The sequence below is a fragment of the Anabrus simplex genome, chromosome 6, assembly GCF_040414725.1.
Source record: "Anabrus simplex isolate iqAnaSimp1 chromosome 6, ASM4041472v1, whole genome shotgun sequence".
Classification (NCBI taxonomy): Eukaryota; Metazoa; Arthropoda; class Insecta; order Orthoptera; family Tettigoniidae; genus Anabrus; species Anabrus simplex.
In genome coordinates this window covers 83,221,875-83,245,431 of record NC_090270.1, presented here as the reverse complement: position 1 = coordinate 83,245,431, position 23,557 = coordinate 83,221,875, and the positions used below count along the sequence as shown (strand labels likewise).

General features: G+C 38.4%; 2 protein-coding genes across 2 annotated transcripts in view; one reads left to right on the top strand and one right to left on the bottom strand.

Annotated features, from left to right (window-relative positions):
- Positions 1 to 23,557, top strand: part of Nup75 (nuclear pore complex protein Nup75) — a 201,816-nt gene that overhangs the window by 85,581 nt on the left and 92,678 nt on the right. The window contains exons 7-8 of the mRNA XM_067149038.2: positions 6,975 to 7,193; positions 22,663 to 22,772. Coding sequence (XP_067005139.2) covers positions 6,975 to 7,193; positions 22,663 to 22,772 — 329 coding nt within the window. The remainder of the gene's footprint in view (positions 1 to 6,974; positions 7,194 to 22,662; positions 22,773 to 23,557) is intronic.
- Positions 11,208 to 16,022, bottom strand: LOC137501312 (myb/SANT-like DNA-binding domain-containing protein 3). Its single transcript, XM_068228321.1, has 3 exons — positions 15,838 to 16,022; positions 11,828 to 12,061; positions 11,208 to 11,661 (listed from the first exon to the last, which is right to left on the bottom strand). Exons 1-3 carry the CDS (start codon positions 16,013 to 16,015, stop codon positions 11,303 to 11,305), a joined length of 771 nt encoding a protein of 256 aa, XP_068084422.1. The 5' UTR covers positions 16,016 to 16,022; the 3' UTR covers positions 11,208 to 11,302.

The following is a 23,557-nucleotide window of genomic DNA, read 5'->3' as shown; positions in this document are numbered from 1 at the left end:
CAATGCATTTTCATTTATTCTTACTTCATAATTTTAATGAGTTGAATGTATTTCAGGGAGTTGTGTCGGTGACAGTTTCTGGTATTTTCTCTTCACGTTATGGACAAAAAATATAACAAACGTTATCACCAAGTGTTCAGAGATACCTAGAAAATTAAATTTCTGTTCATTTTACAGTCTAATAAAGGAAACTATTATGCAAATCACCTCAGGAGATAAATTTTATTTCGAGTTATCGAAATTTCGAAATATAGAGAATACAGTTTTTGAGCATGTGTAGCATATAACTCAATCAAATGTATCTACGGGCTTTTACTGAATACATTATTTTTAATGGTACCGGTACTTAAAAATATACAAATAAACTTTTTTACAGCATCACTTTAATTATAACCCTTATTATAGTAACTTTTTAGAAGACAAGATACAGTACATACAGTAGTAAAATAAGAAACATAGCTCCATTAACACATTTGTAAAATATCCGTTTAGTCTCTTCTGTTTGTTGCGGTTAACCTTTCCTCCCTACACGTTGAAACTTCATCAATAGCACACAGCCGAGTTTCATAAATGGAGCTTGTCATCTGCGACTTCTGAGCTTGCTTTCGTACGTGACCGGTAATTAACTGACACTCGAGAAACGGCGAGGCTTTGCCGATTTGGCGATTGCTAGAAGTTTGAGTTTTTCGGTTCTCGTCATATTAGTTTCCAGCTTCACTGGAACCCTTTCTTTACTTGTTAACTGTTTCTCACAAACTGCAAATGCCGTATTGCACAGTTAATATTGCATAAAATTTGAGTTACATAGTAGTTTTTGCTTCAAGGGAGGATATGTTTGCTTCGAGAAATCGAGAAATTTGTTTAACCTAATTTTGAGAATAGTGAAATAAATACACGTGAAGAATAGGACAAACGGCCGGAAAATCTAAGTTAGTTTGAGATACTGAAAATTCAGGTAGAGTTTTGAGATATCGAGGTTCGACTGTATTATTATTATTACTCGTATGTATGTGTCATAAATTAGAGTGATTATGTACATTTTCTTGTAACCATTTTAATGTTTTTTTAGTTTAAAATTTTAAGTTTAATGATCAAATCACATTGTAACTGTAGGTACGCATGCCTTTTATCCTGTACTTTTTTCACTTAGACCGTGGTGCAATATATATGAAATCCAAGAATTTAAAAATCTTCCTATTTTTGATTTGTAAAAGTTGGCAGCTATGCATTATGCTTCGTCTGCCAGCGCGCGAGATTCCACATAAATACTGAATACCAATTAATGCTCTCATCTCAGTCTCATCTGTTACTTTAGCTTCCCATTCTCTTTGAAAGTTTTGTTTTACCTTATCATTATAAATATTAGTGCTGGTAACAACTTTCTGAATTATAGAGTGGAAGCGATTTCTACGTTTTTGGAGGGACCACAAATTTAAAAAAAGTACAACACGGGAAAACGAAAAATCTGGGAATGAATGAAAACCAACATTTTGAATAAACATCACAAAAATGAAATATGAATAGCTTAATTATAATCTTTCCAACCCTTCTAAACCAGACTACAGCCCCAATGGGGCTTTGCCTGACAAGCGACTGCTGCTCAGCCCGAAGGTCTGAAGACGCGTGTCTGTGCGACGAATCCTCTCGGGCGTTACTCCTGGCTCTCTAAACTGGGGTCACCATCTCACTATTAAATAGCTCCTCAATTAATGGTAATCATGTAGGCTGAGTGGACCTGGAACCATTCCTTATATCCAGGTAAAACTACATGGCCGGGAATCAAACCCGGTCCTTCCAGGTGAGAGGCAGGCAAGTTAGACTGAGAGACCGGCTTCAAACATTAATTACCGGTACACAAGTTTAAAATCTTGATACTTTATAATCAGTTTTACTGGGGAAACTTTGGCAATTTTCCATGAAAACTTCTTTCAGTCCAGCAACTTTGATCAGCCAAACTTCGAAAAAACTAATAACTTCAAGCCAAATAACAGTCTACCACAAGTAGTTTCTAATTCTCTAATCTAATAAAATAAAGCACATTAGATACAAAAGCGCCCAACATGATGGCGAAATCCTAATTTGGTCACCGGTATATTGTTCGTAGCCTGTTAATGGAAATCTTGTACCACATAAATTAGGCTTACATCAACCTTTAAAGGTTAAGTTGAACTCAAGAATATGGTTTTGAATGTAAGTATCAGTTCTCAAAAATTCTCGAATGCATTATATTCAGTTTGGATCGCCACTAACTAAATTGGAAAGAAAAAATATCACCAAAACTTCAAAAATTACAGTTAATCATGACCTTGAGCTCAGCTGGAAAGCACGCTTGCTGCATAAGTCAGTACGAGAGGGGATTGATACAAACTTTTAAAATGTAACTTGCGCAAATCAAACGACTGCGGTTTTTATGGCATTTTAACACAAAAACGTAAAATTCCCAGTCTTATATTAAGACTAAATCAGTACTAGGCAATCCCAAGACCTCCCATGACTTTATGTATGTAAGGTGCAACATATGTTCGGGTCTCGATAACATAATCGAATACAGTAATATTAAAATACTAGGAGCAGTTTTGATTCCTGCCTGAAAGCCCAGTTACTATATAGTGCCCTGAGGGAAGTGGCAAAAATCTGTTTGGCAATACAATCGCAGAAAGTAAAAATATAATAATCTAAACCTGGACATAATGTGGACATTTTACAAGTACGAACATTTGACGAAACTTGTTCCATCTTCAAGTAGAGCTATCGAAATGTGCTCTGTCTGCTTCCAGTTGTTGTGGCCACTCTCTGCTTTATGATTTTCAAGAATTCTCTAAACAATATCACCCGAATGCGATGCTAAGATGGTTCCTTACGCAAGTTCACCGCCGATCGCTTTTCCAGTACAGTTCTTGCTCTAATTATCGCAGTGACGAGGCATTAACGTCAAGATCCGTAAGTATGCCATCGCCATCCTTTCATGAGATAACGTTTCTTGAAAAGCGCTTGATCGAAGATTTAGCATTGATGGGAATGGAATTTCTGGACGGTTGATCCGGGAAATAGCTTCTTTGAAGAACGGATAATGCGGGATTTTTACAATGTAATTTGAACAAATAATCTGGGAAAATGTAGTTGCTGGGAATAGATAATCTAGGTTATCCAAAAAACACTGAATTGATTTTAATTGCGTATTTGCATTTTTAACTTCTCCTCGAGGTCCTGCCTTGTGCAACAAGGTAATTATATTATGTTTCCTTGTTCGTGAAGTTCTAGATTCCAGCGGCTCTAGGTACCATCTTGAATTTCTGTCTTTTCCAAGGGATAATTCTTGGTGAAGCCTATCAGGCCTGCTTTCTTGTCTTCTGTCTTCCTGGTCACCCTGTTCTGAACTACTTTCGCCACTTTCAGTGCCAGTCTTTTCTTCAACGAAGTCATCTTCATCTCCATCAGATATTCCAAGAAGAATTTCATTACCACTCTCAGTTTCTGAAAGCCAGCGATGTATTTGTTCATTGTCTAATTCATACATTACTCATCTATCAAGGTATTAGTTGCCACTTAGTTTTAATGAAAAATATAAATAAAAAGCACTAAACACAAAAAATATCAAAACTAAGTAATGAACGTAGGTTTCCGTGGCTCATAGTATTAACGTAAATAAATAAATGAATACTGGATTAAAGAAGATGAATGATGGTACACTAGGCCATCCAATGTACAAGAAATCTACACATTCTGAAAGATACCTTCATAAGTCCTCACATCACCAACCGTGCCAAAAAGCAGCTCTCTTCCGAACGTTATTTACTAGGGTGAATAACGTTGCAGATGCTGATACCCGCTCAAGTGCATTAAGAGAACTGACAACATCCGTGAAGAAAAGCGGCTATACATCAGGAGACATAGCACGAGCTGTGAAGATCAAGGAGCCTAACAAGGATAGTACAACCAGGACTACCATAAAAGGAAGGAAGTATTCCTTCCTTACGTGGCAGGTATAACTGACATAATAGGACACATTCTTAGGAAGCACAATATAATTCCAGTTTTCACCACAGATCGGAAGCTCAAATCCCTGTTTTGACCATTCAAAGAAAAACCACATCTTGAAACACCGGGCGTGTATGAAGTTCCATGTGGTTGTGGTTGCTCATATATTGGCATGACGAAAAGGCTTGTCAGCACCAGGGTGAAAGAACACATTAGGTCAGTAAAGAATGCCACTCTTTCATCCTTCACGGAGAATGCCATAAGCCAGTCTGTAATAGCAGAACATTTCTACAGTACAGACCATGAAATCCAATTTGGTCAGGCGAAGGTCATCGTGCCTGTAAAAGACTTCTATTCTCGACTGGTGAGAGAAGCCATAGAAATAGAGCTGCCCCCAAATAACATCAACAGGGAAGACGGCTTCAAATCATCAAATACTTGAAGACCTGTACTGCAGAAATACATGCATAACACCACCATGGAACAGCGGAACGCATTCACAAAATCATCGGCAGAGGACAATGAATCACAGCACGACGATCCTTGAATCCAATTACTTGGGTAGGCCATGGATAGTGTGTCATGACTTCCACGTTTCTTTGAATATCTTTGCTCACTGTCGGAAGCAGAACTTAAAAATGCCCTGATGAAGACCAATACAATTTTGCTGAAAGCTCGGCTTCATTAAATACATACAGTGGGTTCAATCCAGTATTCATTTATTTATATACGTTAATATCAAAACTACTTCACAAATTAAAAAGAAACGCACATAAATAGTCGCGCAGAATACTATTGTAATCCAAACTAATTGAAAAATCCACCAACAATTGTTGTATCTGTTTTGAGCGCTGCCACTTTACTGATACCAGTGTGGGTATGTGGTGGGGGTAGATGACTGCTCAAGGTTATAAGTGTTGCAACCCTTAATTGCAGCATGAAATGCACCCCTGGATTACAGTAGTAATCCGCATGACTAGTGCAGTGTTAAGGAGTCGTACTAGCCTCGGTCTGTTTTGTAAGACAGTTAAGGAATTCTTTAGAATTTTAGAAAGACAAATATGCTGAACATGGAGGTATTCTATTGGTCAGTTCATGCATATGAACAATTTATGTTTCTTTAAGATATTTTTATTTACTGATGTCTCCAAAATGTGTTATTCTAAAATTGGCAATTTTAAAAGTAAAAATGAAATGATTAATTTTTTAAAATACACATAGTTCTTTTAAGTGGATGAGGAAGGTTTATTTACAAAATAAGCCTGGCTGGTGGCCCTGACCGTTAGGGCATCTAGTCTATACAGTCTTAAACCACGGTCGGCCGGTTTGGGTCCTGTTGGTGGTGAAAAAAAAATGGCCGTCAGGATGTTGGCTGGCAGGGTAGGAGATGTGGTGGTGTGCAATCTCCAATCACTAAATTGCGTGCCAAAACCCTGGGTTCAATTCTATGATGGGCAGTAATGACAGTACAAGTCGGTTTTTGGCAAAATCAGGATAAGTACATATTTGACATTGTTATCCATGAGTGGACAGATGGGTACAAGTCAAAGCTTGCCATAACACACTACATTCCATACTGCATATAGCAGTACAAAATGAAACTTGCAAGTGACAAATGATCCAGACAGTACAAGTTGACTTGTATTCTTTTTTTGATTTGTGCTGTTATTGCATCCCATCACAGAATTGCAAACTCTCTGCAGTGCTCATATGAAGTGAGAGCATATGATGTTGACAGTGATTCATCTGTCGACTGGAGACGTTAAACTGGGTGTTGTTCGATAGGAGTAAGCTATGTGCTGACACCAGGTTTCACCCTCTCCCTGTCCCTACAACACCACCACCACCACCACCACCTTCACCATCATCATCATCATCATCATAATCATTTCACACCCAGACATGTAGGTCATCCATGGGCATCACATACAAAGCCCTGTAACAGGTGAGCCAAATATGTCATTGGAAACTCCTGGTATGAAATGCAGTATGCTAAATAAAATTTACGGAATGGGTAGAAAAAAGAATTTATCCACAGACTTTTAGTAGCCATTTTGTGCTTTATATTTCATTGTGTTTTATTCAAAATTCCCTGCAGTCCTCGCCATCTACTGAAAGGATCCATAGCTAGTGGGCACGAAGTGTCTACCATTATACCACAGCTGAGATGGGAATTGTTTCCACTCACTTGTGCCAAGTTCTTTTTTATCTTTTGGAGTGGATCTCCCTTGTTCAGCTCTTGTTCTTTTATGATCCTGATGTTATCAGATTAGTAAGGCCTAGGGAGTCTTTCATTTTCCCCATCTTTCATGTACTTTCTAAAGCCAATACGTAGATTCTTTCCTGACCTCTTCCTTCCCTACTATGATTAACAGGAGCTAATAATCTTATTTTTTTATCACTTTAAACTATAACTACTACTACTACTACTACTGCTGCTGCTGCTGCTGCTACATTATTCATCACTATAAATATGTTTCACGTAAGATACATTTTCACTGACTGGATTCCAAGACGTGAAAATAAAAGCCCAGTATTGGTTTGTAACATAGTGCTTTAAATGCTCGTAGAAGATTTAGCTGCGGTTAGTAATATTGCAGACTATTAGCTGAAATTTTTGAAAATATGTAGAAGAGATACTGTACACATTAATGCTATCTCCACGAGTAAGTGCGGCAGCTTTGTGTGAAACATGATTTTTCTATCCATACTGAACAACTTCAGCCATTTTAATATTTGGATGTTATACCTCTTCTGCCTTTAGTAATATAATGATGGTAATATAATATTACATTATATAATATAATGATAATAGTGTTGGATGCCACGCTTCTGTCAGCTTTTTCATGTGCCCTGGTTAATATTTATAATCAAACAAATTTCACTTTCCTTAGTTTCCTCTTGAGTTTTGCTCCACATTTTCTAGTTTGTAATATTTCTATGCAAATAATAGTAACTTGTTATTTGCTATTATAAGTATTTTTTTATGCTTACAGATTCTGGCTGGAGATAAGCAAGCATTTGAAGTTGTGAAGAACAAATGTGAAACGTGGTACCAGTATATGGCTGCAGTTCTTTTATACACTGAACCCACTGTCAAAATATTTGATCTAAGTTTTCATGCAGTTCGATGTATTGCTCAGTTTGGAGGAGAGGATGAAATGTTAACTGTTGACCATATTCTTCTTGCTCTCCTGGAGTCAGACTTAGAACAAGTAAGTATTACATTCATTCTTTCATGGAAATTTGCTCGAAGAAATACATTACATTCCATAAATTTTTCGGACACCTTGTTATGTACGGTGTTGCTAGTTTACAGTTGAGGTACTGTAGCCTTGATACTGCCTTGCTGTCATCACAATATAGTATTAGACAGAGAATGGGACAGATGACATGGATCAGTGATTCTCAGCGTGGCATGATTGTAGGCAGCCACCTCTCCAGTAAGTCAGTTTGGGAAATTTCAACCTTGCCCGATCAACTGTAAGTGATATCACTGTAAAATGGAAGTGACAGCAGAAAACCAAGAATTAGTAGACCACATAAAATGACCGAGAGGGTTCGGCGAGTACTGAAGAGCACATTGCAACAAAACCGAATACCATCAGTTCGAAGACTCCACATTGAGTTCCTGAGAGCATCCTATAACACTGCCAATACCAGAACTGTTTGTCAAGAGGTCTACAAATTTGGTTTCCTTGTCTGGGCAGCTGCACACAAACCAAACATCACCAGGATCAATGCTTGCCGTCAGGTAAGGTGGATTCCTGAGCAATGGATGCAAGTGCTATGGAGTGCCAAATCACGCATCACCATCAGGCAGTCTGATGGACAAGTCTGGGTATGGAAGATGCCAGGTGAACACCACTTTTCTGAGTGTGTACTACCAACTGTGAAGTCTGGTGGAGGAGGCATTATGGTATGGAGCTGTTCTAGTTCTGCTCTAGTTCCTGTTCAGGGAGCACTAAAGGCTGGTGAGTATGAAATGATTCTAGGCAATTCTGTACTTCCCCCATCATGGCAACAGTCCAGAGAGGCCCCATTTCTGTTTCTACACGATAATGTCCCAGTACATAAATGGGCATCTATACGGACATGATCAGGTGAAACGGTAACACCCTACGAGCATTCACGTTTCATTCTTTTATTAAGAGAAGCTCGCTAACACCCGGCCGTAAGCCTTTAAAACTTGCGCCGAGCGCACAGGCATAATGGGAACTGCGAGCAAGTTCGCGACGTTCCAGAACACCGGCCAAGGACAAGCGACGTCACGCAGAAGGTTCCTTCGTGTTCCATTGCTGCATGAACGAAATATAAGCGAGTCGCCAGCCTGGGGTAAGGCAGTAGGTAAGCAGAAAGCCTGCAGTAAAGCAGAGGGAGTGCGCGGTATGCGACGGCAGTGTGCTGAAGGCAGAGAATGGAGTGAGTCGGCAGTAAGCCGTGAGTCAGCGAGTGTGTGCAAGTAAGCCGTCACGACATAATTCGTCTCTCGGTCCGGCTGTATATTTGAATTCGTTTAAAGACAGTGTTCTTGCATTAATTGTGTCAGCTTTGAATTCGTTTAAAGACTGTGTTCTCACATAAACTGTGCCAGCTTTGAATTCGTTTAAAGACTGTGTTCTCGCCAGCTTGAATTCATTTAAAAACTGTGTTCTCACATAAACTGTGCCAGCTTTGAATTCGTTTAAAGACAGTGTTCTTGCATTAATTGTGCCAGCTTTGAATTCGTTTAAAGACTGTGTTCTTGCATTAATTGTGTCAGCTTTGAATTCGTTTAAAGACTGTGTTCTCGCCAGCTTGAATTCATTTAAAGACTGTGTTCTCACATAAACTGTGCCAGCTTTGAATTCGTTTAAAGACTGTGTTCTTGCATTAATTGTGTCAGCTTTGAATTCGTTTAAAGACTGTGTTCTCGCCAGCTTGAATTCATTTAAAGACTGTGTTCTCCCATAAACGGTGCCAGCTTTGAATTCGTTTAAAAACTGTGTTCTCGCATTAATTGTGTCAGCTTTATTTCATTTAAAGACTATGTTCTTGCATTAACTGTGCCAGCATTGATTTCGTTCAAAGACTGTGTGAAAGCAGCGGTAGTATTTCTAGCCAGCCTCAATTTCCTTTAAAGACTATGTCTATCCGTTGAACTGTGTTGCATTATGATCTTAAGTGCCAGTGTTAATCTGAAAATCACGACGTACGGGAATTTGGACTGTCATTTATTTCAACAAATGTATTATGCTGGTGGAGTACAGTGCAGAGACTGTACTCGATAAATTTAATTTTCTTTATGAAGTGCTCGATCACCGCACCTCGGAAGGTTCTAGATTGTTCCATTTGCGTATTATTCCAAATACGAACTGTGACTCTAACTTTATCCTTGCTACTGTGGGAACTATTTCGGCGTGCTTCGCCATAGGGAAGTGTCACACCAATACCCCACGACGTCAAATGTGGAAGCTCCACATTTCCCCGTTCCTGCCCCTGGTTCAAGTCATCAACACTAATACAAACACCAACGACGGAAGACAACGCCGACGCCGACCACAAGACGACGCAGCCGCCGCGGGACAACGTCCTCTTCACGCCCTCAGGGACAAATCTACAATTCAGCTATAAAAGGTGACATAATTATTTGCCTATTTATTGAATAAACTGAAGGATCCACTTAATCATGAATTTTTCTTTCACTACCCTTCTCTCTTACTCTCTTAGCATGGGCCGTACACGCCTTGTCGTTCATCATGCTCTCCGATAAACTGAAGTACGGGCGTTCCTGTTACAGAGAGAAGGGAGTGAATAGTGGCACCCGTGACGTTGGGGCCAGATTAAAAAGAGTAAAGTGATAAAAATTAACTATGAAACCAGTGATATCTTAACTTACCAATTCAAATAAAAGTGCATAGTACGTACGTTAATTCCAGTTCAGTGATGGCCGAGTGCATCAACCTTGATTACTGTAATCAGTGTTTAAAATAGCCTTTAATCACTGTTTAAGGTCGCTTGTAGTGCATCAATCCCGATTATGGCCTTAATCACTGATTTAAAGTTAATCGGTGAAATTCGGGCGTTTAAGAATGCTAATCATTGATTAGCAACGAAACTTCAAAATGGCGGCAAGGTTTGTAGACGGTTTTGAAGACGAGTTGCTGTATCTTCAATATCTCGAATATAATGATAATCAGGGCGACGATATGGTGATAGTTGAGAGGGGTAACCCTTTTGAAGAACTCGGTGAGAAAAAATTCATGGAAAGGTTCCGTCTTTCGAAACGAACTGTGTTATTTTTGCTACAACAAATTCGTGATCAGCTGGATTTTCCAACGCGAAGAAATAATCCTGTTTCTCCAGTAAATAGGCTACTGACGGCTTTGAGATATTATGCTACGGGTGCTTTTAATATTGTAATAGGAGATACTGCCGGAATGCACAGGACAACTGCAGCCAGGATTATTCATGACGTAAGTGACATTATAGCCTCTCTCAGCAACAGATATATATTTTTTCCAAGAACAGATAGTGAAAAAAGAGAGGTCATGGAAGGGTTTTTTAACATAGCCAGATTTCCTGGAGTGATTGGAACAATCGATTGCACTCATGTCCGTATTCAATCTCCTGGTGGCAATAATGCAGAGATATTTAGGAACAGAAAAGGTTATTTTTCGATAAATGTGCAGACTATATGTGACAGCAATTTGCTAATAAGGGATATTGTAGCCAGATGGCCCGGGTCTGTGCACGATAGCACTATTTTTCAGAACTGCAGCAAGAGAGCGCAGTTCGAAAGAAGAGAAATAGCAAATGGCTATTTATTAGGTGATAGTGGTTATGCTTGCAAACCTTACCTGTTAACACCATTACTCAATCCCACAAGTAGAGAAGAGCAGAATTATAACAGGGCACACATAACAACCAGGAACACGGTGGAACGTCAGTATGGAGTATGGAAACGTAGATTTCCTGCCCTCTCAATTGGTTTAAGATGTGAAGTTCACAAAGCCTTAAACATCATTGTTGCTACTGCAGTGTTACACAATATTGCTGTATCATCAAGAGAAGACAATCCTCCAGATGATCTGGCAATAAGACATGTGTTAGAAGAGTTACAACAAAACAGAGGTCCTGATGTTGAAAATGATGCACCAATTGATGCAATACATCATATGTACAGAAATGATGATAACGCTGGGAGAGCTGTTCGCCAGGTGCTAATAAATGACTATTTCAGGTGAGTAAATTACACTGTTATACATAAAGATTCTCATAACTTTATTGTTACACATAATTTCTATAATCCTGTATAAGCAAACAGACATAACTTGCAATTAAGTTATTCACTTTTACTATTCATATTTTGCCAATATTTTAATTTTTCTTTTAATACTGCTATTGTTAAATTTTTTATTTCAATTTCTTTTTCATGTTCTTTTTTCATAAACTCTAATTGCTGTTCTAACACAAGAATTCTCTTTTCACAGGAATCTATAATTTTATTCCTCGGAGACAGACCTACTTTCTTCTTCGGAAAGCTAGGAGTTTTCTTGGTTGGGTCTGGAGTTGAAAATGATGTTCCAGATGATCCTGACTGTGGGTCATTTGCGGGTGAAGTCTGTAGGCCTATTGTGTCCACTGTTTGATATGTTACATCTGGACCTACATGAATTACCTCTTCGAGTGGGAAGTTTATTTCTGAAACAATTATAATGAAGTGGCATTTCTAGTGACAGACTGCTAATAATAGAATTTGAAACCTGAAAAGTGAACAGGACTGTATATTCATCATCAAGATACCTAAATGTGTTATTATTCAGGTGATAAATTAATTATTCCATCACATATAGATAGTGAGAATTACCTTCAGTTACATCTCCTTGGTATAGTGCATCAGAGTCATGTGGATTTTCTAGAGGTGTTATTGTAGGCCCAATTAGAGCCATGATGTTTTCGGCACCTTTGGAATTGGGAGGCTTAAAATAACCACCACCAGTTTTATTCCTATTAACTTTCTCATCTGCACATATCTTCCTTGCCTTTCTTTTCAGATTTTCGTAGCAGACTTTTAAATGTTTGTAGTCTCGAGAACGAACACCTTGTAACAAAATAATGAAAACGTAAATCAGAATAATAAAAAATACTACAATAGATTGATTTTTTAATTAATGGTAATATATACTAACAGTCCTACTAATAAAACGTCTTTTACAGTTGTTTAACATTTGTATAGTTACACACTGAATAAACCCTGTATAAGCGATGCAGATGTTTGTTACTAATAATCATGGTATAGGCATAGTATTACTATACTGCATGTACTGTATACACTAATTGCAAGCAGTAGTAATCTCTTCCTGCAGTTCACTGATGCACTTCATCATGTACGCTGATTTTATGATCGCTCTTACTGGTTATCTAGGAGAAAAACATTTCGAGAAGCTGCGTGGTAGCACAAATAAACTTAGAATCTCAAAGCCAGTGGCAACATAAGAGGTGAAAGCTGACTGGCAATTTGATTTATATCTGACAACATTTCTGTAGCTTGCTTGTGTAATGAAAGAAAAAAATATAATTGAATTAAAAGAGAATATACATGAATGTTATGTTTAATGCCTGCAAGTTAATTCCACACACACACAGAGAGAAAATCAAAATAGGCCTATTAGTGACCATTGGGCAGCTGTGCTGCTGATTGCAACATCTACTTGAAATTACATTGCAATGTAATAATAAAACCATCATGTGAAAACTGTTATCATCACCAGCACAGTATTCAGTGTTAACCTCCTCCACTCCCTCCATGTTAACATGTCTACTTTTGGTAACTTTGTCAAGCCTGGAATGTGGATAAGTGCTATATTGCAAGTTAAAAATATGTTAATCACTCAGAAATCCACAAGATCAACTTCCTCAGTAAAAGCAAAGATTGCAACTTGATCATGGCTTATGGCCTATTAAAACACAACGAAGATTAAAAACTGACAATCAATCAATCAATACCAGTACTGATCTGCATTTAGGGCAGTTCCCCAGGAGGCAGATTCCTTAGCTATTGTTTTCCTAGCCTTTTCTAAAATGATTTCAAAGAAATTGGAAATGTATGGAACATCTACCTTGGTAAGTTATTCCAATCCCTAACTCCCCTTCCTACAAACAAATATTTGCCCCAATATAGCACTGACTATAGCACTTCCTAACTTGTTAAGATACAGTAACTAAAAACATTCTAATAAAAATTTGTACAACTTCCAAGCTTGACTTGATCCTAGAATTTGGCATGAACACAAACACAAGTGTATGTCACAACTGTGGGAGCACCTGAAGCACATGGCACTACTATGCTTCACTATAATAAAATAATTTACTAAAGCAGACATAACATGTAGATCACTATTATCAGAAAACCAACAGCAACAAAACTATGAGAAGGCAATGGTAAGCACTAAGCAGTTTGCCTAGGCATTCTTGACTCAATATCACTTCAAACTAAACTGATTAACCACCACAAAAAATATCCAACATCCAAGCCCAAATTATTAATTAATATTATTATTTAATTATCAAATATTAACATACTGGCCCACTATTATTTATGTCACTTTTATTATTAGGTTTAGGAATTATGGTTAGAATGAATATGAACTAGTATTAACATAGGCAAAATACGTTGGAGCAGCTGACCTAACCGCTACTCGAGTACAGGCAACACACTCTACGTTCCACACTAGGACATGACAACAATGTGGAAAAACACAATTCACACAGGCACACATATGCTGCCATCAAGGAAAAGAAAAAAGAAATGCTCTTGGATTGTCTAACATTACCTATTCACATTCACAAATGTAAGTAAATGCAATTCATACATGAACATATGGTTGAGCTTGGCATAAATAAAAACACTTCACTGAACCAAGATCTAGCATGGTTGAGGCCCTGAGCATCTCACTGAGCAAAAGTGAGCTCTTATAGCAGCTGAAAAAGGCCTTCCTGCTGGTGACAGGTCAAAATTTCTTAGAAGAATTCCAAATTTCACTTAAAAGACACTGTCCAGACATCACTAACATGAAGCACTGCACCAGGCAAAAATGCTTACTGAATAGCATATGAAATTTAACAGAATGGTCTCTAAACATGCTAACAAGGTTTCTACTCTAGCTGCAGGCTAATTTACTCATTAAAAAGGGTTACAAATATGAGTCACTCATCATCATCTTGACCATATGTTAACATAGATGACTCTGGTTAACCTTACTTCATGAAACACAACGTATTTGCCTTGTATATGAGAAAGATGATACTTGAACACACTACTAGGGAAATGAACTCTTGAAGGGACACTCTGGTCATCACATGTAGTACTTAAGGGGATATACATGTAGGATTGAATTCAACACATCCTTCATAATAAAACATGGCCTTCTATTACCGAAGACTTATACACAACTCGTATCAACATATCAGGGCACATATTTCCTCAAAGACTTCCTGTTCAACTTATTTACTGGCCTACCACATTTATATTTCATTAAAAACACTCTATCACTTATCTACAGGCCGGTATAACATATATTTCATCGAAGATATTACAACCACTGATCTATTGGCCTGTATAACATATATTTCATCAAAGATATCATTTGAAACATCATAAAGGCATGTATTATATCGAAGAATGCTGGGATAAGCACTAGCCTCCTGCTACAACCTACAACAAGGTTCTACACTGAATTAACACTATAATATCCTCCCGAGTGATCACACTACAACATCATGGCAAGAAGAAAACATAAACCTAACCTGAAAAGTACTTAATAAACATGACATAGCTGAAAACAGGTTTAGAACGTACAAATCTTGGTCATAAATTATTGAATTAGATATTAAATTTAAGACACTTTAAACAACAGCACAGCTAATACTCTGTCCTATCCATCTTCACTCTGACTCAACCAGTTGACCATTCAATACCTACCCTACGCTCAGACACCCAAACTGACCATTCCAAAAGGTAGAAACATGCAAAAACACACACTGAAATCCATATACAAATCATACTGCCCAGATGTTCTATCTAAAATGAAAACCCAATGGCCTTGACTTGGCACAGATATCAAAGTGATAATGAACACAGACAATTTTAAAAAGTGTGCACTTACAGCTGTGAAATATAGTAAACATGGGTTACTCGCATTGCATTAATGCCCTCAGGGATCTATCATGCAGATAGCTACATGTGTCTCTGATGCAGACTTGCTTTAGCCTGGGATTTTAGCACATCACAACATTTACCTTCACACTTGTTGTATGGAAACTACCTTGGTGGATACATAAACTGGCCTCGAAACTTCATCATTATTTAGCTGACTACACAATCACATGACACTTCAAATATGTTTAGGCTGGTTTACCATTAAAAGGAAAACAACACAGAATTTGCTATATTTTTCACAAGACTTCCTACTTCCATGATAACCAGGAGAAATGGATCACTTCCGTGTCTTAAAATGTTTCGTTTTACGATCATTTCCAGTCTTTATAACCTCCAAATGTACTTTTACTTCTACATTTAAAATATCGTGGAGATCATCAATGTTATTTTCCATTCTTTCACTGCGTGCTTCTCTATTGGATAAGTTGGATATTTTACCGCAATTATATTACTGCAGACTATAAATACCACCAAAATAATACACTAATCACTCGTTCCTACAGAACGCTTATACAGGGGTCCTGTGTTCTGTTTAAGCAATCAGTGAATAACTATAACAGAAGTACACACAGATATACGTTTTATTAGTAACAAATTGCACATAAACGGTGTATAAAAGTTATACACTTTTTATTAATAAGACAAATAAATATGCTCACCGGGAATTGCATTGAATTCATTTTCAATTATTTTCCAGGTCTCCAGCTTCTTCTTTACAGTAACTCCGTCCGTCTTCTTGTTTTCAACAACATCCTTATATTTGACAACTAATTCAGTCAAGATGTCGGTCTCAAAATCGGTATAATTTGCACATCTCTTCCTTTTATTTTCTTCCATTTGGAACCGTTTGCTTATAATATGTGTACTTTTGATATGCGTGTATTCGTTTTTCCCACCAAGACAACTGCCGAACGAAATACCCGTGAGCGCGTTCAGTATCGTGTTTTCGTATGATCACTGATTAAATCTCACGCTAACTAAACAGTACTAAGTAATCAATGATTACGGTTGGTGCACCGCCATCTTCTTAAACGGAGGTTAAAATGTAAACAGACATTAAGTAATCTATGATTAGCAGCTCGTTAATCGAGATTGATGCACTCGGCCATGAATGTGTTAAAATTTTACGAAGTTCAGTTCAATGACTTTGACGAAATTTTAAACTTTTGGCACAGAACTCTGATCAAGTTTATGGCACAAGTGATTATTTTTTTTTTCTTTCTCTTGCTATGTAAAACATTTCAGGCATAATATTCATGCACAGTCTTATATAAATTTTGATATTTTGTGTTGGTGAAATTTTGAACTTTACCATTGGACAATAATGGTGATATTTAATTTTATGCACAAGTGTTTGATATTTTGTGTTGGTGAAATTTTGAACTTTACCATTGGACAATAATGGTGATATTTAATTTTATGCACAAGTGTTTGATATTTTGTGTTGGTGAAATTTTGAACTTTACCATTGGACAATAATGGTGATATTTAATTTTATGCACAAGTGTTTGATATTTTGTGTTGGTGAAATTTTTGAACTTTACCATTGGGCAATAATGGTGATTTTACGTATGAGGTGAATGATTGTATTTTCTGCATTTTGTGAAAATAACGACATTAATATGGAAAATATACTAGCTGCCATCGAGGCTTTAAAACTCAGTCTAAATGACAGGATTACGGAAAGTAACACTAATCTTGGGCGTAGAATTGCTGAATCTAATAACACTTTAGGAGCTCAACTTAAAGAATCTAACAATACTTTAGGAGCTCAACTTAAAGAATCTAACGCGACCCTGGAAGCCACTAAGGCTAGTATAGGTCAACTTAAGGAGGCTAATGAAGCAACTAATCGTAGTATCACTCAACTAAAGGAGGCTAATGAAGCAACTAATCGTAGTATCACTCAACTAAGGGAGGCTAATGAAGCCAACATTGTAAAATTGACAGAATCTGTTGATCAAAAATTTGCAGAAGTTAATAATAATTTGGAACGTAGGCTCAATAGTGCAGGTGCCGAAATTGAAAAAAGATTTAAAGAATCTAACAAAAGAATGGATTCTAAGTTTACGGAAATAAATGAAAGATTAACACGTGACTTAGAAACCATTAAGCAAGATATAAAATCACAAGTGGCGGAGGACTTAAAACTTGCTTTCCCGTCTTCTTCTCAGGAGGTCCTTAAAGAAGTAGAAAGCTTAAAGGAAGAATTTCAAGAGTCCCATGCTCAATTATCTCTTGCGCAAACTAAAATCGCGTCTATTCAAGACAAACTTCATGAATCTGTTAAAAATAATTTCATGAAGTTGGGAAACGAAATTACTCTTCCGAAAAGTCAGCAAGAGGAGGCCGATAAACGTGTCAAGACTCAGTTAGATAATGCCCACACGCAGATTACTCGTATCTGTCGCGATGTAGCAGAAGTCAAGACCGACATAGAGAAGGAGGTCAAGGAAATTGAGAATTCCGTACAGGGGAAAATTAAAACCCTAAAACTTGAACTCCAAGGGGGTATAGAAGCTCTCAACAGCAAAGTATCGCAAATCGAACAGGATGTTTCATCATCTAGCCTTCACAACACTAGTGGAGAATCCATGAATGTTTCCACAATTTTTAAAATAACTGAGGAAAAACCAGCCAAATTTTCGGGGAAAGAGGAGTATACTGCTAAGGAGTTTCTCCTCAACCTCGAAGAATTCTTTCAAGAAAATCACGTTAAGACCGACCGTCGTTTACGAATAGCATCTCGATTGTTAGAAGGCAAGGCGTTAATGTGGTTTACCGCTTTTAAATTCAGTATTAACACTTCGGAAGAATTTAAGGAAGCCTTACTTAGACGATTTTGGAGTGCTGAGGCTCAGCACCTGATAAAACTTCAATTATACTCTAGAAAGTATAACACGTCCGTCAATTCCTCGCGATATTCAGATTATCTCATATCTCAGCTTAAAAAGATGCAGTTTTTCGACCCTCCTTTACCGGAGCAAGAACTTATTCAGGTCATAACGCTGCAATTTCCACCAAATGTTCAGGAAATATTGGTGGCAGCAAATGTCCAGGACTTGGAGCAGCTCGATGATGTCCTGAGGAAACTCGATACTGCGCACACTCAGAGCGCAGCAAAAGCAGGTCGAACCAAAGAAACTACAACCAACTTTACAGAAATGAAAACTCCGGTTCAAGTAAATCCAGAACCGCGAGAAGAAAGAGAAACTCGCCGAGATATTCCGTTTCGGTATAGAAGATCTAGGAATCGCCCCTACGAAGGGAGGGCTAAGTTTCAACCTGGACCTTCATGGAGGCAGGCAGCTAATCAACCCAATGATAATAGGAACTCCCAGCGGGAAGAATTAGAGAAACGTTGGAGAGAGACTACGGAATATGTAAGGAATAAGAACAGGGAAGAGGGTTTACCTGGAGCAGCTTCTTTGGAATACCAGGCAGAGATACAGAGAAGAAATGAGAGAACGGAAATGGATCCAAGAGCTACGGGTACAAAAAAAAAAACTTTGTCGAAGCAATAAAGAGACTGCCTGAAAACCCGGAGGGAGGAGAAGTAGTATGTAGCGCACTCATTAACCATTGGTATTTAGAGGATGCAGATTTACTATATGAGGATTCAACACCACGACAGCCTCAGATACAACGCGGCTTACCGATCATTATCATTAAGTTAGGCAATATGATTGTCCACTCTCTAGTAGACTCGGGATCGCAAGCCTCACTAATTTCGCAGAAATTAATAGATGTGGCGCAGGAGACGACCTACATCTCCATCTTGCCGGTTGCTCAAGTTAAGGTTAAAGGCATAGTTCCTGACAAAGCTATTAAATGCAAATTCCAGGCGTTTCTTGAGTTAGAAATTGGTGGTGTTAAGTTCCAACATCTATTTTTGATTTTGACGCAAATGAAATTTGACTTAATTCTTGGATCAGACTTTCTCATTCAACATGGGGGAATCATTGATTATCCCGCTAATGTGATTAAATTTTTCCACGTCGAATCTGTAGGGCTACAGTTGGTTACTTATAATGACGTGAAGAATCCGGAATGTGAGACCCCGGTGGGCATAGTAGAAGGCAAGATGAGCGAGGCTCCGCCTGTCGAAGAAAGCGTCCACGAAGAGGGGCGACCCGAGGAAGTGGGACCCGTAGAGGACCAGATGGCGTCCATTATCGATGATGAGTTTAACGAGGACCACTACAACTTCACGCTTTTCGCCAATGTAGCTGAAAGCCCAGATTACGATGATGATAAAGTAATAAAGGCAATCCAAGAGCTTTTTAAGAAGTTTCCAGATGTATTTTCTGAGAAACCTGGAGTCATTAAGGGTTTCAAGCACCACTTAGATGTTACTGACACATCACCTTATAAGAAACGGCCTTATCCGATACCCATGAAGTACTTGGAAGAAGCACGGGTCATCATTAAACAGATGGAGAATGATGGAATCATATCAAAATGCGTCACACCTTACATTAATCCTCTGGCTATAGTGAGAAGACTGTTCAAGTTTTTGAAATACTTTACTAGGAGATGAGCGAAAAGAAAATCGCCCAGCAATTTTCTTTTTCCCGAGCAGGGGGGGAGATGAAACGGTAACACCCTACGAGCATTCACGTTTCATTCTTTTATTAAGAGAAGCTCGCTAACACCCGGCCGTAAGCCTTTAAAACTTGCGCCGAGCGCACAGGCATAATGGGAACTGCGAGCAAGTTCGCGACGTTCCAGAACACCGGCCAAGGACAAGCGACGTCACGCAGAAGGTTCCTTCGTGTTCCATTGCTGCATGAACGAAATATAAGCGAGTCGCCAGCCTGGGGTAAGGCAGTAGGTAAGCAGAAAGCCTGCAGTAAAGCAGAGGGAGTGCGCGGTATGCGACGGCAGTGTGCTGAAGGCAGAGAATGGAGTGAGTCGGCAGTAAGCCGTGAGTCAGCGAGTGTGTGCAAGTAAGCCGTCACGACATAATTCGTCTCTCGGTCCGGCTGTATATTTGAATTCGTTTAAAGACAGTGTTCTTGCATTAATTGTGTCAGCTTTGAATTCGTTTAAAGACTGTGTTCTCACATAAACTGTGCCAGCTTTGAATTCGTTTAAAGACTGTGTTCTCGCCAGCTTGAATTCATTTAAAAACTGTGTTCTCACATAAACTGTGCCAGCTTTGAATTCGTTTAAAGACAGTGTTCTTGCATTAATTGTGCCAGCTTTGAATTCGTTTAAAGACTGTGTTCTTGCATTAATTGTGTCAGCTTTGAATTCGTTTAAAGACTGTGTTCTCGCCAGCTTGAATTCATTTAAAGACTGTGTTCTCACATAAACTGTGCCAGCTTTGAATTCGTTTAAAGACTGTGTTCTTGCATTAATTGTGTCAGCTTTGAATTCGTTTAAAGACTGTGTTCTCGCCAGCTTGAATTCATTTAAAGACTGTGTTCTCCCATAAACGGTGCCAGCTTTGAATTCGTTTAAAAACTGTGTTCTCGCATTAATTGTGTCAGCTTTATTTCATTTAAAGACTATGTTCTTGCATTAACTGTGCCAGCATTGATTTCGTTCAAAGACTGTGTGAAAGCAGCGGTAGTATTTCTAGCCAGCCTCAATTTCCTTTAAAGACTATGTCTATCCGTTGAACTGTGTTGCATTATGATCTTAAGTGCCAGTGTTAATCTGAAAATCACGACGTACGGGAATTTGGACTGTCATTTATTTCAACAAATGTATTATGCTGGTGGAGTACAGTGCAGAGACTGTACTCGATAAATTTAATTTTCTTTATGAAGTGCTCGATCACCGCACCTCGGAAGGTTCTAGATTGTTCCATTTGCGTATTATTCCAAATACGAACTGTGACTCTAACTTTATCCTTGCTACTGTGGGAACTATTTCGGCGTGCTTCGCCATAGGGAAGTGTCACACCAATACCCCACGACGTCAAATGTGGAAGCTCCACATTTCCCCGTTCCTGCCCCTGGTTCAAGTCATCAACACTAATACAAACACCAACGACGGAAGACAACGCCGACGCCGACCACAAGACGACGCAGCCGCCGCGGGACAACGTCCTCTTCACGCCCTCAGGGACAAATCTACAATTCAGCTATAAAAGGTGACATAATTATTTGCCTATTTATTGAATAAACTGAAGGATCCACTTAATCATGAATTTTTCTTTCACTACCCTTCTCTCTTACTCTCTTAGCATGGGCCGTACACGCCTTGTCGTTCATCATGCTCTCCGATAAACTGAAGTACGGGCGTTCCTGTTACACAGGAGATGATGATGTTTCTTGTTTAAAGGGGTCTAACATCTAGGATTCAGCCCCTATCCAGGCATGGACTGATGACATGGGGGTTGAAGAACTAGTGGCCTTCCCTGAGCCTCACTCTTAACCTCATCAAACATCTTTGGGAAGAGTAGGAACACCAACTGTGAGTGAGACCACAGTGCCCATGATCTGCTGCTGACTTGCTCAAAATTCTCGAAGAAGAATGGAAGTTGGTTCCTATGGCAATATAAACAGCCTTCTCAGTAGAAGAACTGCAATTGTGATATCAGCAAAAGGCAGATCAGTGTTGTACTAGGGATGTTAACAGAGGTAACTTGCGAATGGACATGTATCTGGAAGCTTTTGGCAGTATAGTGTACCAACTTACATGCGCGTATGAAATTTAGTCATTGCACATCAACACTTGACCTTTAATATGAGATATTTAATTTTATTTTACTTTTTTAGACCTGTTAGATTCTTCAGTCTGCCAAAACTAATTTCCCTTCTTCCTCCTTCCCTCCCTCCCCCCCTCCCTCCCGATGTTATCCATATATATTACTTGCATAGTGATATATGACATATGAGTTCCTTTGTCTGCTAACAGATACTACTCAGAATCAACAGTAGTCTCACATCTTCATCATCATCATTTGCCATAATTGTTGTTACCAACCAAATCAGCTTTAAAGGGACAGTTTCTTATTGTATTTTGTGTCACTTTCTGCACCATGTTGCTGCCATGAAATAAATTGCTTATGAAAAAATTTGACAACCAGATAATTTCAACCGCAATACAGGCTGCAACCTCAGTGAATCATGACTTCCTATTATCAGAAACATCAGAAAGTGATGCTTTACTGCTGCCATTCGTTGTCCCTAGCTTTCGCCGTGTGCTAGCCTTCCGAGTAGGAAGTGACGACTTCATCTTGGCTCCAGTTAAGATGTTTCTGTTCCAAGAATTTCACCTTGGTTTTTGACACAGCAAAAGCCCAAAAGCTAATTATCATAGCTATGATCATTGTCTTTTTAGTAATGTATTTAACTCTTCATTCTTATGCAGTGTTTGTTCTCTTCCCCTCGCTATAATCCTCTTTAGAACTCTTAGGGTAATACCTTAATCTCAACACTTAGTGTGTTTAGTGTAATAAAATGTGGGAAAGTATGAAGTTAAATAATTTTTTTCTTACTCTCAGTTTCATGAAGTTACATTTATTTCAGGTGATTAATTTAATCAGTCGGACTACAGAAAATGGCTGGTTTGCTGCTCATTTGACAAACCTTTTGTATCTTTGTGGATCTCTCAATATAGTGGATAAACAGCAGATCAAGTAAGTATGAAATATAAATGTGTATTTCTTTATGTTCAAACTGCATTGGTTGATTTACTATCACCATAGCATATAGAAGAGAAAGTGTGATCACTTCTCTGCATGCCTGTACACTTACTCTTGTCATTGTTTGTGGCAGGCAGCACAGCGTCTGGCCAAAATTGTGACATGGCTGTCGTTACCTGATACAGTTCCTAATGTAGTACTCAGATTGCATGCTGAATTCAGTTTATTTGTAACGTTTGTGAATCTGTAAATGTGATTTGTAATATCTGTTCAGTTTCGCCTCAATTAATTTATAACTGTTTGTTTCTTCATTCTGCTGAAACTAATTTTTAATAAATAAATTTGCAAACTACCTGAAAAAGAAAACATATGGTAACAGAATTATACTTGAAAAAGAAATCACGTAATTAAAATAGAATGACATATTTCGTTCTTCAAAGAACATCATCAGATTCTGTCAAATCACACTAAGAAATATTTAGAAATGTATAAACATTTATGTTTATTTCTGTTTAAATCCTCAAAAACTTGAAATTTGTAGCTTACTGAAGTCCTCACCTCTCTCCACTCTAGCATAGAATGGGAGTTGTTGCAAAACCTGTTCTCTGTCGTTGGCTTGAGTCCAGCTGGTTAGTCATTCGTTGACCTTCCGCTGTTCCATACCCTCTGCCCTGTCTAGGTCTTTTTTTTTTTTTTTTTTTTTTTTTAACATGTTGCTTTACGTCGCACTGACACAGATTGGTCTAATGGTGACGATGAGACAGGAAGGGGCTAGGAAT

What these genes read in the sequence shown, in the direction of transcription:
- LOC137501312 (XM_068228321.1), bottom strand. Translation starts at nt 16,015, where the DNA reads ATGGAAGAAAATAAAAGGAAGAGATGTGCAAATTATACCGATTTTGAG. An exon ending in TGAATTCAATGCAATTCCCG is followed by an intron (nt 12,062 to 15,837) that starts GTGAGCATATTT and finishes TTTTGTTACAAG; the next exon opens with GTGTTCGTTCTCGAGACTAC. An exon ending in CCAAGGAGATGTAACTGAAG is followed by an intron (nt 11,662 to 11,827) that starts GTAATTCTCACT and finishes TAATTGTTTCAG; the next exon opens with AAATAAACTTCCCACTCGAA.